At 39.9% G+C, this 15,738-nt stretch overlaps 1 protein-coding gene across 1 annotated transcript in view; it reads right to left on the bottom strand.

The window, feature by feature from the left end:
* The window catches only part of FAM13A (family with sequence similarity 13 member A), a gene marked incomplete at its 5' end in the record, with an annotated part of 122,084 nt that overhangs the window by 84,628 nt on the left and 21,718 nt on the right, over nucleotides 1-15,738 (bottom strand). The window contains one exon of the mRNA XM_082281222.1: nucleotides 12,050-12,209. Coding sequence (XP_082137348.1) covers nucleotides 12,050-12,209 — 160 coding nt within the window. The remainder of the gene's footprint in view (nucleotides 1-12,049; nucleotides 12,210-15,738) is intronic.

Below are 15,738 nucleotides of genomic sequence, written 5' to 3' on the forward strand. Positions count from 1 at the left end.
TGTGCTGTATTTTAATAACAACGATAAACTTATTTGTTGATAACATGATATTCCAAGTTATCTTTGGAACAATCTCATTATTAATGCTGTGCTCATCCTCTCTTTCCTACTTGATTCACTAATTACTCTGTTTCTGGTCTCACAAGCTGCATAATCAGAGGAAACTGGCCTTGGGATTCTCAGTTCAAGTTTTAAATGCTTCTGGAAAGCACCAGATCTATTTTTCAGCTGTTAATACATAGAAGACCACCTTAATCAAAATAAACTTGAACTTTAATCAATGTGAAACTTTTTCTTAATTAAAGCACAGACCAGTTTTTTTTACAGAAACATGGAGTCAGAGTCCCTTCTGCAATAAAGAATGTGCCACTCTGACTTCACCAAAATGTCATCCAATTTACTTCATCAAAGTGTTTGGCCTTGTGCCCCAAAAGAGAAAAGCTATTACATGGGATTGCTCACTGACTCTGTGCAAGGGCTTTGACAGAAAAAACCAGTTGTCAACGCAATGATTAGGGCTGCAAATACCAGTGATAATTTTTCATCAGGCGGAAATCCCCCAGCCACCATGGTAGCTTGTAGGGGTCATGGGTGGTGGAGATGTGGAGATGTTCTGTTGGACTGTTCACTATGTCCTTCAGTTCAAAGAAAAAAAAAAAAAGGGAGAAAAAAAATCAGCTGACCTTCAAATGACACCAGTGAAAGCCATGTTTATAACAAACAAAAGGAGTCAGTTCTTCACGTGAGGGGAAGCAATTTGTGGCACACTTTTCCAGATGATATGTTGGAAGCGAAAAGATTACACACGTGCAAGAGAGACCCAGGACAATTACTCTGGACATCACTAAATACACAAACCATATCAAAAGCAGGAAAACTTCTGAGAATAGTCACAAATGGGTAGCAAAAAGGGAGGAAACACCTTGCTGCCTTGTCCTTCTCCTCCCTTGACATCTGCTTATGGGCAGAGCTGGAAGCAGGACACTGGGCTAGATGGATCCCCAGTGTGAGCCAGCACAGCCACTCTCATGTATGATGAGCAGCCATTAAGAGGATTATCTGGTGAATTCCATGCTGCAAATGACTGCAGGAATGATGCATTAGCTGATTGCATCGGGACAGACTGCAACAGCTGACTCTTTACTGGGTCAGCAGCTGTACAGCACAGAGGAGGGAATATTCTGTTTCCCTCCACCTAACACTGCAGTGCAGCCTTTGCCTCAGGCAGGTGTCACCAGGGTCACACCTGAAGATTTTCCCGAAGCCACAACAGTGTTGTGCATGGAGCAGTGCAAAAGAAACAGGGAATTTAAGAGTTCCTGGATCTCCCCTTATTTGATGTTGGGATGGCAAATACATCCCCCCGCCCCGTACTAAGTTCCCTGGTGCACAGCAGGGCAGGTGTGTCATGCAGCAGTGCTGTCAGAGTTACAGAGCTGCTCTCCTTACTCCTAAGATGAAGACAATATGGAATCTCTTCCCCTCTGTGATCATGCAAAATAGCTCATGGCTGATTAAGGCTACAAAAGACATGCAAGGCACCAAATAATCTGTATTTCTAAGATGAAAACTGTGTGGCCAATGGTACGGAGATCTTCAAAGGCATTTTTTAATTCACATGGTCACAGGTATTTTCATGACTGTTAACTGGATGGAATAACTGATTTTTATTCAGTTATCAGTTCACAGAGCCATTGTTCAGTGGCACAGATACCTTCAGGAAAAATACAGAAAATTATTTAATGTGAACAGTAACTGAAAAAAAAAGAAAAATCTCTTCACAATGTATTAGGCATCCCTTCCATTTTGTACTCAGAAACTGATGGAAACATCATTGTTAAAGGGGGAACAATGTCAGTAAATAATACTAAACAAACCAGGTAACACACATTGAAACATCTAGTATTTATATATGAGTTTTTTGCCTTGGTTGCTATTAGCATATAAATACTGGGTCAGTTTCCTCCTGTCTGCTGTTCTGCCTTGCCAATGTTTACCCTATACTTTAATAACTGGAATTCAGCATAGCCGTTTCAGATAGAAGTGATAAAAAGGAGAATCTCACTGCAAAAAAACTGCATCACTGCTTTTCAATATAGAACTAATACCTTATTCAGTTCAACTTTCATTTCCTTTTGTTCTTCCAAGACTATTTATATATATGACCTTTTACCTGAGACCGTATCTCTCAATAAACAGCTAAATGCTACTCTGTTTCACATCAGTACAACCTTAACCCACTGCACTCACTGCCGTAAAACACATACAAAGGTCATGAGCTGATACGTAAGCAAGACAGAGATGTGGAAATCCATTATTTTTGGAGAGGACTACAATAGAGAAAAGGAAATGACAAACATAGTAACAATCCCGTGATGCAACTCTATGCCATCAACTCCATCTGTGGAATATTGTGGTATTTTCCAGGAGAAAGAGTAAAATGTATCTCCAGCCATGCAGAAGGACTCATAACAGAATGCTACAGGAATTTAAACTGGTAGTGCCAGGATCAAACATAATTCCAGAATTTGTAAAAGGTTACAAAGACTTCACTAAGGGAAAATACTCATCTTCCATGCCCATGTCCACACTCTGCAATTAAAACATCCCTGTGTTATCAACACTGTTTCCAGCACAAATCCACAACACAGCCCCACACCAGCTGCTATGAAGAAAATTAACTCTACTCAAGCCTAAACCAGCACATCATCATATATAAGCTTGCAGGGGGTTAAGGTGTCAGTGACCACACCCGTCTGAGGTACAAATAAGAAGCCTGTAGCAGAACTTAAGATCAAAAAAACCAAATTAAACATTTACAAAGTGGCACAAGAGGACTTCTCTCTTGCTGGGTTTACCTAACTCTGTGTATATGCGCACAGACGTGTTCAGTAACAACAGAGCTCAGAGCAGTTCCACGGAATATTTTATTCTACCTTTCAATTTTGAAAACTGGAATTTGATTTATCTATTTTCCTGTAATATTATTCATAAATGGAATCTAAAAGAAAGCTATGACCTAGATATGGGAAAAATACAGGCTCTCCAGATCTGCATCTCTCATTACAGTTGCTTAAACTCAGTCTTGAAAAACCTAAATTGTATTTTCAGATCTAAAAATCAAAATACTCACAAGGAAAAAAGTTTTTCACACAAGGAATTCAGCAACGTTACTTTCAGAAGAAGTATCTGATCTGCAGTAAATTAGGGAGTCCTAAGTGTCTCTATATTGTTCTAGTTACTTGTGTAAGATTCTCAGCACACAAAGAACAGACCCCTTTCTTAACAGTGAAACTGAGATGTTCACTGCTGGAAATTAAGGTCGAATGCTGCTGGGATCTGCTGGATATATCAGATTTTCAAGAGCATACATATCCACACATTAGGAGCATCTGGCCCCTTGTGTCCCATGCATCACATGCTCCTGTTGCTCTCAGACTGCCCTGAGCCCAGTTTATGGACACAAGCTTTGGGGCACTAGAAATATTACAAGGCACAGCAGGGTGTATGAATCAACTTCTGGATAAACTGTGATCACCACAGTGCTCACAGGAGGGATTTTCAAAAACCCAGAGAACTTACACTGAAGCCAGCGAGCATTTCACTGCTCTTAATATAGGAAAAATAATTTATTTAGTGCTGACTTCTTCTGAAGCTACCACCTTGAGAGTATTCCAGATAACGGCAGAGGCCAGCAAGAATTAAATGTCACAAGCAGAAAAATCTCTCACACTTCTTTACTTTGGAACAGTTCCAACTGCCTGCAATGTGTCCTTGTCACAAAGACAACACTGACTGCTGATTCATACAGAGGGGATAATGATGATCATTTTGCATAACCTGATTATCTGAATGACTAATTGAGGAAAAGCAGAATAAACATTAAGTAATTGAAACAGGAGGAACTGAGAGATTTGTCTTAGTTGAAAAATTTTCACCTTCTTGCTAATCTCCTTTTTCCCCCATGGGTGCAGCAAAGATGCTCAGAAACAGCTGGCTACATGAAGCTCACATGCTTATTTTACCGTACCCTGTTTCTTGGTGCTGACTTTGATGCCTCCCTTTTGAAAGATGATGATGTCCTGACTGAGATGGACCGCTCCCAAGTGCTAAATTACAATGTCATACCCCTTGAAAAAAACAAATAACCAAAACCCCCACAACAAAACAAAAAAACAACAACCAAAAAACCCACAAATAAACCCAAATCACCAGACAATGAATGAAAAACATTTCAAATAAAACAAGTGCAAGTACAGACCAGGACACACATGCACATATGGATGTTACTTTCCCTGCATTTTAGCTATGTGGAATTATCATGGGACAATGATAGTTATCAGTGAGTGTTTGTTTCAAGAAAAAAACTCAAAGAGCAAAAGCAAAATTCCTAAGCATGTCAACTGAACAATTTGTCAGCTATATTAAAACAATTTACAGTATACTAGAAGTATGGACAGCAGGAGAGAAAGAGACATTAGTTATTCATGTCTTTCCTTTATATGTCCTAAATCTTGGCAAATTTCTTCTCATAATGTGTTAAAATGAAAAAATTTGTAGTGAAATTCTTGCAAAACAAGTATCAGCATAATAATGTATTACTTTATAGAGTTTAGCATTAGCATATTTGTGTAAATATTTGTGTAAATATTTAGGACTGCATTTAGTAACACCACAAGTGACAGATTTATAATCCGGTAAATGCTTCAGTGAATTTCAAGAGCAGAAACATTCTGGTTTAATAATACATACACAGAGTTGTCAAAACCAGCAGAGCTAGAAGCACTGGAAAGCTATTTCAGAATTGCACAAGGAATTGTTCAGGGGTTTTTTTACCTGCCTTTCTGAATCCCAGCCTAAACGTAACCATCCTCCTCACTCCAGACTGAATTTCCTATAGGTGAAGGGTCTGGAGGCTTATAAACTTTCCCCTACAAATCTCATATTGCTCATTTCCTGTCAGCTCACATCTTAAAATGTCATTCTGGCTGAATCACTATACACCCTTACTATAAACATGCCCATCTGCTCACTGGTGGACAACTGCAAAGTGAATCCTAGCTGAAGAAATACTAAACAAAAAAATGGAGACAGACTTCCACAGGTGCTCCTTCTCCTCATGCACTTTCCCACCCTTCTTCACATCTCCCATGTGAACCCAGTCCTACTCTTGGGGGCTCCCTAGTCCATGCAGGAGCAAACTGGCATGACTTGCCCAAATAAGGGGACACAACACAAAATGGAATTGTTCGTTCAGATCTTCGGAAAGGATTTCCAAAGATCCATTCCCGCTGTCTCCTGATGGGAAAGAATTAATCCAGTACTGAAAGCCGATCATTAACACGATGCTAAAATGGTCCCGGACATGAAAGAAGAATAAAGGAAAGTATCTCGACCCTGCAGGCTTATCCAGGGCAGTGTAACATGGATTAGAAACGGATGCCTTCTTTCCTGACGTAAATGAGGGGCTGCTCTTGTTTGTGCTGAGTGTGTAACCCTGAGGTGACAGGGAGAGGGACTTATCAGAGGGAGCCCACTCAGTCATGGAGCTGGTGAGTTCTCAGAAGTTTCTCCCAGATCTTGCAAAGAGATTAGAACCTCATGCTATAGCTGAAGAAGGGAAAAAAGCATTTATAAGTGAAGATCTACTTTTGCTCATGGGGGGGAATCGGCTGAAACACTGTGGCTTTCAGTGGAGGTGGACATTTACAACTGACTGCAGAGGGACCAGTCAAGCCAAGATGGAGAACTGTGTGACTATCTCACCTTTCCTACCTCTCCTCAGAGATGAAAGGCTCGAATCTTATCTCAGGCTGAATGATCTGCTCAGAGTGTTCAATGGGAAGGAGCAAGCATTCCACTTTAAGCTAAGTTAGCTGGAGCACTCTCCTTGACAAAATAAAAAATGCACTTAGGGGTCTTGCCTGGCTGGGATGGGCACTGCACACCTTGCACACAGCAAGCACCAAGAGTTGCAGCCACACCTGCAGCAGCAGGTTGCCTGCATGTCAGAAATCTGAGAGCAGGCTTGCACAACGCTGTGTGTGCACCTGTGCTGCCATTTAAAGTGCAAAGAACTACTCTGCCAGCTCATCCTCCCCACTGAAGTGGCAGCTCTGGCTAGCAGACTGGAAACAAACAGGATAAAAATGCAGAAAGGTAATTGCATCTAAAGTAAGAGTTCTTTTGAAACTATTTGTTTTTGCAAAAAATCAGCGAGAGACCAATTTCTGCAGCTCTTCAGGGATTGAAACCTGCCTGTTCAGAGGGCATCAGAATGCACCTACAATATACTTACAATGATAAAATTGTGCATTTATAGTTTTCCTTGACTTTGTAAGATCGACTTTCAATTCAATTTTCATATTATGTTAATATTATTTTAATGTTATATGAATTTTCCAAGTGTACTTTTTCTTCTGCATCAGGTGAACAGGGTATGTATTCTACCACCCAGCAGGGGAGGAATGAGGAAAGCCTTTTGCATTTCTGTCTCAAACATGTGATCAAGCCAGGAACAGCATTACATCCTCATAATGTCAGTGCTTGTGTGCCAGTGCAAATATTTATGTGCTCTGAGCTGACTGGTTCTTGAAACTAGAAGTGCTCTGTCAAGAAGGCATTGGAGGGAAAAGGTGAAAATACAATGACTAGGTAACAGATTGTATGTTTTATTTGAAGACAATATTGAGCTATAAACCACGCTATTAAAGGTGACATGTTTCACCTGAAGCCAGTGGAAGGAATAATTCTAGAAATCTCTCAAGAGCGAGTCTCATAATAGTTTGCCGGCCCAAATTTCCCTTTCAACTTGAACTAAATAAAAATCTTCACTGCCTATCTTTGATCATTAGAGAAGCCTAATGACTGTTATTCCAAGGTCCCAATTTATTCCAGCTGTAGCAATACATCACTGGCTAGTTGTACAACATAAGACTATATGCAGCTACAGTTCAAACAGCAATTCAAGACCTTTATATATTAAAGGTCCTTGTTCAAAATTATTATTTCTGTTGTTACCGTAGGTTTTGTAAACCTATTTCTTCCAGAAGATTATAAAATTGGCAGTCCTGCAACTCAGGACTGACTGATCATTCATTACATGAGTTATCACTCAGTTTAGTAACACAAAAATCTATCAGGATCATATGAATTCACAGTAGGAATTCTGTTCCAAAGCAAAATATAACAATGTTTTCTTAGAAATCCCTGACACAATGTGAAAATGAACAATAGTGCAGATGCACTGACAGAAAATTACCTGCTTACACACAACAGTGCCTAATAAAAACCAGGTATTTATGATCCTGACAACGTGACCACAGAGCAAACACCTAATCAAAACACTCAACCCACTTCACCCATTTTTCTCTAACTAGCAGAGCCTATTGATCAACAGACTGGGACTCCTACTGACCCCTCACAGTTAGGATATTGGAGTGAAGCCTGGATTAAGGATTGCAGTAATAGCTGGCTGCAAATGAGACCTGTAAATTCCAACAAATGCCAACTTATTTCAGAATTTAAAAAAAATAAATCAACTCCCATAATTCTTTTATTATAAGGTGTTTCCAAATACAGATATATTTCTGAAGAAAGTACATGTTATACTTCCACCTGCTGGCCACCAAACTGGATGATCATCTGGATATCATTCTATTAGGTGGAACGAATTCCTTCCATCATGAACCTGACAGTTCAATTTCCCGTTGAAATTGAAACTATTCTAAGATGAATTTTCTTTTTCATTAAAATTGCACTTTTAAAAAAATGTAGATGTTTCCAAAGAAACATTTCCCATCATTTCTAATTATAATATTGCAATATGCCTAAGCAATGAGCAAGAGGAGGCTTTACAGCCCTAGGAACAAAGCAGGGACTGGAATGAAACTTGCAGAGATTTCCAGCTGCCTTATTTTCTGAATTATGATCCACTGAGAAAGCAAGCTAAGAAATCCTTTTAACCTGGCACAACTAGTCTTTCCCAATGACTGAGCAACCTCTGAAAGAAGAACTGTAACTGGGATAAAGGTGTACCTGTGCCTCCTCAGTGCACACACACAACAAGAATGGCAGTTCAACTATCAGCAGCCCTACAGAATCACATCTCTTTTTCCCATCTCTAACACTAATTAACTTTCAGCCTCTTTAAAACATATTTTCTTTAAGCTGCCACAGTCTGTACCTGATTGAAATGCTCTTGTTCCTCCTGGAAGCCTGTAGCATTGTGGATTTCCCCTAGCTATGACAAATATAGTAAACAAGATGCAACTTGCTCTGCTGGAGCTGTTTTTCCTTTCCAATACACTGCTCCAAGAGTAGCTTGATGCTTCCATGACTTTGTCTAATGATCCACATATTCTTGTTTTCATTTTTAAAGAGCAGTATTTCCTGCTTTTATTCCACTGATTTTATGACCAAAGTGTGGAAAATCTTAAGATATCCAGACCATGAAGTGTCAGAGTCAGCCAAGTTTGGGAAGATGGTAAATACGACCAAGACATGACACTCCCGTTTTGGGGTGGGATAGCATGAGCCACTACTCCCCTGGTTTTCAGTTTAATTAATGATTGAGGGTTGATGTTGACTTCAAAAAAGATTATTATGAGTGGATAATGTCACACAACAGGCACCTAAGCAACCTCAACAACAGCCCAAGACTGCAAGGAAAAGTAAGATTCTCACAACATCTTCAGACACTAACTAAAGGTATGTTCCTCTTTTTCCCGCTGAGATTTCAGCACCAAATAAGAGTCTGAAGCCATGAGAAAGAGATAAGAAAAAGCAGGGCTAATTTTGTAATACACTAAGCTAGAAAGGCATCCCAGAGCAATGAGAGAAGGGCATTGTTTGATGTACTTTTTGATGTCTTTCCTTATTTTTTCAAACCACTGTCATTGAATTTCAAATTTTGATTCAAGTTAGTCCTTCTGCAAATGCGTGGCGTTCTTCTGCCTGTATATGAATTTTCATGCTTATAGATGCTCTTTCCAAGCTCTTAATCAAGAAACATCTGGATCAGCATTAATGGCTTCACTCATCATGAGGTCAAACTCTTAAGACAGTGTAAAAACTGACTTTTTTAAAGTACCTCCACCCCCATTTTGGGAATGCTTACTAACACCAGCATTCCAACTGAGAGAGGAATTAATGGGTGTCTAGGAAAAGGTCTCAATAAATCCTATCCCCGAACTGTACACTGAGAAGAACACATAAGACAGGTCACATTACCACAAGCCACTGTACTAACCTACAGAAAAAGTTATCTCCACATTCAAGAATGTCAAAGGAAGGATGGCAACAAAATAAGGGCTGTGGAGGGGCCACAGCGTGCATGCAGAGTGACTGGAGATGATGGGAAGGTCATGTATCAAGAGTGCTGGAGCTTCTGCACTTCACTACAGACTGCCAGCCTTTCCTCTGGAATGGGAATGAAGGGCTGTCAAGTTTGAGTACAGCAAGAATAGTGGGACAGGGCTGTGGGAATTCAGAGAAAAATGTAAACATGGAAAAGTGAGGAAGGAGTGAGAGTGAAGACAATCATGGGAAAGGTAGCAGTGTAGTGACTCAGGGTGAAATGCTGGCAATGCATTGAGGGATTTGGGGGAAGGGATGATGGAACACCCCAAAAGGAAGTGAATGAGGTCATCTAAATCTCTCCTCACCCTCTTGCTGTTCCCAAAACAGAAGCTAAAAAAGCCACTTAAATAAATGCAGCTGAGTTTGGTAAAGGGCAAGTCCTCATTTCTTCACTTTCCTTGCCATCCACTCCCCCATCCCACCACTGTTCATGCTTGAATGCAACACCCTTAGAATCAACAGGGCCTAGGTTTATGAGAGCATTGTCCTGAGCATCCTACATTTTTCACTGCTTTCAATAGGATTATTTCTATCCCCCTACCTGTAGATGTATCAATGGCTTTTCCAGAAGCAGCAACTTTGCCTACAAATAGCTTGCTGTTTTCTGGACACTGTGACACAGGTCATGCCAAATAATTCTCTGAGGCATTTGTTCTTTTATTACACAGACCAGCTTCTGCTGTATGTAATGGTTCATGCATTAGCAATCTGGCAGTCACTTTTCTCTACTGAATCTCATTACTATCACTTGATTTTCTCTTCAAGTGTACCATCTCTATTATACAGATTGGCTAGGATTGGGGATATCTGCTAGGACACAAAAAACGTAACCTCTGAGAATAGTATAAAGTGTCCTTTCATAGAGCCATAGAACCACCTGACAAATTTAAAGAAAAACTTTCTTAGTACCTTTGCTACATGAAGTTAGATGATTGTACTTCTTGTGTTTGAGTATGTGCCTTGATTAAGCTAATAACTTCCCACCCAAATTAGACGAAGAACAAACAAGGTCAAATTTTTGCAGCTGGCTGCCAGCAGAATTTGGAAAATATCAACAAGGTCCAAAGATGCAAACACAATGTGAGCCCTTGTATTCAGCCATGGCTCATTCCTCTCAAGCAATCATCTGTCTCCTGAGGCAAAGCCTCAGTGGGCAACACTTCCCACCTCACTTGAGTAATTACACTTTTAGCATATTTTGTTGGAGTAATTCTGGTTGTCATCGTGTAAGCTGATAGTTTGTATCCCTCAACAGCTGTGGGAAATTTCCCAGATCTCCACCTTTGCGCAATCCCAATTACTACAAGTGCTTAGAACTTAGTGAAAGACTAAGAACCAAGAAAGAACTAAGTGAAAGACTTTTGGAACTGGCTGAGGCTTGAAAGAGAAGGAGGCATATCTGAAGCTTTTCTTCTGGGCTCTTTTTTTCAGAAATATGTTGCTGAAGTGACCATCAGCGGCTAAACATCATTTGCATCGGCCAGGCAGATCATTTCCACTACCCAGAAATTACTGTGGCACTGGAAGGCTATCAGTGATCCTACCTCCTTCCACAGGAGCATTTCAGCTAAGTGTTAGTAACAGCTAAAAGACAACTAAATACAGCTAAATACTTCCTCACTGATTCATCATGTAAGAAAACCAGCAGCTGAGCCCAACTTATACAGATTCAGCAGACCCTCCTGTGATACACCACAAAGGCAGAGATGTTATCAGCTGATTTCACCTGAATGGCAGAACCTGGGCTCACACCAAACTTCCTGTTCTGTCAAGGTCAAAGACAGTATTTTTATAACTATTTTCTGTCAACTTCTATTCCAGACAGTGAAGGTTAAAGTGATTTTATCAGTGGGTAGAACCCTACCAAGGATAGGCATGTAGTTCAACCCTCCCAAACTCAAGAATTCACACCCTGTAAGAGAAATTATCTGCACAGTTAACACACAAAAAGAAATGAGGCAACTGCAAACCAACCTCATGACCATATTCTGCACAGACTTGAGGTTGCTTCCTGTGGTAGAGACAGCACAAGCCAGAACAAGGCACTTTTGGCTGCCCTACTTGTCAGCTTCTGAATTTTAGAATCCTTTGATGTTACACACAAGCCCTCTTCCCACCGAAGGGGTAATACTTTAACTGTATCACTTTTCTTTAAGAGCTCCAATGTACTTTCTTCAAAGAGTAACTCTTATTTAATGCTTCTCTTCAAGCACACTCAGTAATGGCTGTTCTGAGTCAGAATACGTAACTTTTAAACTCAGGTACATGTTTGAGACAGGCAGACTTCACAGTGGCAAAGGCTAGGGACCTCACACTGTCCTAGAGTACCAAAGTTCATCATCACTGAAGTACACCATAAATGATAAACCATGTCAGAAACCCTGAACACTTCTTAAAATTATTCTGCCTCCTCATTCAAAAACATTTAAAATTTAGTGAATATATTTCCTGGATAAATAAGTGTGTAGCCAACAAAGAATAAGATGGTTAATAGAATGAGCTTCCAGACTAGTAATGAAAATTAGCCTATCAGCAGAATCAATGTGTAAACTGCATACCAATCAATAACACAGAACATTATTACACAAGAGTCTGCCTTCCACTTATCTAAAGGATTTCTGAATTGAAGCCTGAAATAAGCCTGAATTATTGATTTGCTGTAAGAAAATGAAATATTAGAGATACTCACTTTTACCAAAATTATTCTTGCTAGCTCTTCACATACAGGCTTTTCTTCATCCTTCTTCAAGCCTTCTAATTCAAACAAAGTATTGTAATTTTCCAGCATTTTTGTCATTATCCTGTTGCAGATCTCCTGTTCCTTTATCCCTTCAAATCCAGAGGGCACACTAGAATTGGAGAGACAACAAGCAGGGTGTTACAGGGACTCAACATACAAAAGGTCCTGCACAGGGTCTCTGTAACATTTCAGTTGTGGATACAGGCTGGATAGCAAGCACAGGAACTTTTGTCTTGGAAAGGAGGACTGTTCCTATGTTGGTAACAATTACCATCACAGTTTGTCTGCAGTTTTTCTTATGGATATTAAATACCACACCTGTTGGCCAAACTACCCTCTCCACAGAATCTAGGTAGGGATTTAACTGACACAGCCACCAAGTGGGGTGCCACCAACTCTGCCCTAAGTTGGGTTTCACCACACACAGTGCAGACAGCTCAGACACATTTAGCTTCCTCCAAAACCCCATTCATGATAACCTCAAAGGTACACAAGAAGGGTAAGCGAAAAAAATTAGGAAATCCCACATGCTAAGCAAAACACTAAAAGTTAAACAAGGTCTTTGCCTTCAGATGACCCAATGCTGCACACCAGATTTTTTAATCTAACTTTGGAGTTACGATTTCTTTTGAAAGCAGGATCATAACTCAAAGGGCTTTCTAAAACATGCAGATGGATGCTGCCTTCTGCAAAACAACCTAAAAGACCAATACATAAAGTGATTCCTAAGCTCCATTTTCTGGGAGAATAACCAACTACTTGGCTGCTGAAGAAGCAGCTTCTTTCTCTCTTGAAACAGGCCCCTTTGCACCTTACCACAGACCTTAAAGGCACACAGAAAAGGGAAGATACTGTAGGTATCTGCATGTTTCCTCATGTAGTTCACACAACTCTCTCATGTAGCAAAAAATGCATGTCACTCACAACAGAGCTCACAATTCATTGAAGCATCTTGTGATCATCTGCTGGAATGTAAGCTTTCTGCACACTTTACTGGACAATTTTCTTGGCCCCAAACTGACTTAAATTCTGTTTTAATGCAAAAGTATGATCTCTGAAGAATCTTCTTCTCCAATCATTAAGTGTTTCCTGTTGTACAGTACTTCCAGCAGACACACTGTCTTCTCAGTAAGCTACAAAGTGGCTGCTTGGATATGAATTTCCTAAGGACCTTATAAAGTGGCAGAGACTGATGAGCAGGAGTAATGAAACACAGGGAAGATTTAAAGTGAAGAAGCAGAGAAGTCAAAACCAAAAAGAAAGTTTCAAGCACATTTTGGCTGAGGACAACAAGTGGTTATATGAGAAGAAAACACAACCCAATCTTCCAAAAGTAAAACAAATTCCCCCTGAGCTATTTCACAGGGATGTAACTTGAAAGTAAACTACTGCTTACTGCAAAGAGTAAATAAAAATTTACAAACTAACTAACTACCATAAAACTGTAACTGTAGTTTATTGGGGCCAGATGTGCATTTCAACAAGATGGCTCTGAAAGCTGATGCTCCCAGAAATTTGTCATCAAAAAGGGCCTTGTTGTACGGGCTATTGATCCTTCTCAATGCTTTATTCTCTGCCATACATCTACACGTCAAGAGGGAGAGTAACCCACTGCAGCAGAACATATCTGTGTAAACTCTAGAAGAGAGTCCTTACTGCTATCATTTCCACATTTAATACATGCTAGAGTAGCAGGACCTGAATTTTAAACGATTGAATTATTTCACACTGTAGAATACTGGCAACTGTAAAATCAGCTGATTGATTTCATTAGTGTGGAACCTGGCCTCAGACCAAACAAAGAACAAATAGGATGACTTCTGTTGATGAATCTGCATGTACACTCAGGCCAATTCATTTTAAAGAATGTCACATATTCACTAAAACTCAGCAACTGGCCTGAAGAAAGTGTATGTATTCAATAGGCCCATGAAATTGCCCTGACCGAAGGAAACCCCTTCTGCCATGCTAAATTGTGTGCTCCAGAGCTGGCATGGTGCAAAGCCTGCTTGCTTGCTAGTTCAGGCAAACCCTTCCTCATTTGTTTCTCCAAAACAGAGTACCATTTAAATAATGGCACCCCTATGAACCTCATTCCCAGGAAAAGGACTGAGAATGTAATAGAGCACATGCGACTCAAGATGAAGACTCCAGATAGCAGGACTTTCACCTAAGTCACATCTGCTGGGATGATGCCATGATGATATTTTGCCTTTTCTTTTATACCCCTGTTATACCTTTTTACAACTTCTGTATTCTCAGTGCTTTTTGCCTACATTCTTGGACCTGTTTGTCAAGCTAAGAGACTAAACATTTTAGAAGCTTCGTAGCCAGGGATCAGTGTGCCCCAGACCCCAAGGTCCTCTCCAGAACACATTCTGTAAACCAAGATAGAACCATCCAGGGGAAGGTTCCTTGGGGAGGGGGGCTCACTTGAGCCTCTCACTGGGGAATCTTTGATGGATATGCTAATTAGTACAACCTATAATGTTAGGCCAGATCTTTTGGGGGTGTGCATTGGGGTGCATTCAACCTGGATGTGTACACCTAAGGATCCTTAAAATAAATACCAAGGTAAAATCCCTTTTTCCCTTCTAACTGTGTCTGACTCTTGATTTTAAGACCAGGAAAAGTCATCAGGGAAATACAGCCAACACTTCCCTACTGGCAACAGCTAATACCAAAAAACTCTACCTGGTTGAAGAACAGTCCAGTCTATAAATTTTCCACAAAGCACAAAAACAGTATTTAATTTCTGCCCAGTTCCACGGCTTTCTTGCCCTTCCTTCCCCACACTACCTTGTCAGTTAAACTTTATTAAATCAAACCTGTGAAAAGTCCAACATCCTATTCAGAACAATCCTGCATGAGTAGGGTGAGATACATATGCAAAATACAATGCTAAAGCTTGTGGCTTCAGTCTTTTTTAACACTTCTCTCTGAATGTAACTAAGCAAAGGATCATTAATTGATTTATTTTAATGGCAATTTAACATATTTTATTCATCACCACTTCTCTGTCATTTAAACAGACATATTTAACAAAGTTTCTAATATATTTCTCCTATAATTGCTATTCTTAGACCTCAATCACGATAAGGACTATTACAGTCTTTGAGCTCTCCATGGTGACATTTTCCTTGCAACAGATATACGCTCAGCTGAAGATAAGTTTATATTATGAGCACACACCACCCTGCCTATTTATACACAGTAAACCCCATCTGCTGCCACACTGCATGATCTATCAGTTTGACTAGACTTTTCTGAAAATGTGTGTAAAAAAATAGCATTTTACTTTAGCTCTTCTCATTCTGAAAAGTCACGACATCTACAAATGTCACTTCAACTGACTAGAAAAACCCCGATCTGTGAGAAAATATTCTCTCACACTTCCACTTTCCTGATGCATACCCTACTCCTTGAAAATCCTTCATGATCTTTTGTGAAAATGTTGTTAAAGCATCACAGTAAAACTGTGTTCATAGTCAAGGTTCCCTTATGTCTATTTTCATGTTAATTAGGCATTACAACTGTGTTGCTTTGAGAGTTAGACACAATTTACTCCAGTTACAAAATCCTTAACAGAGGGACTTGATCCCCTTATAGCCACATATGTACAAATTACTTCAGTAACA

Source organism: Coloeus monedula (genome assembly GCF_965178545.1).
Source record: "Coloeus monedula genome assembly, chromosome: 5".
Taxonomy (NCBI): Eukaryota; Metazoa; Chordata; class Aves; order Passeriformes; family Corvidae; genus Coloeus; species Coloeus monedula.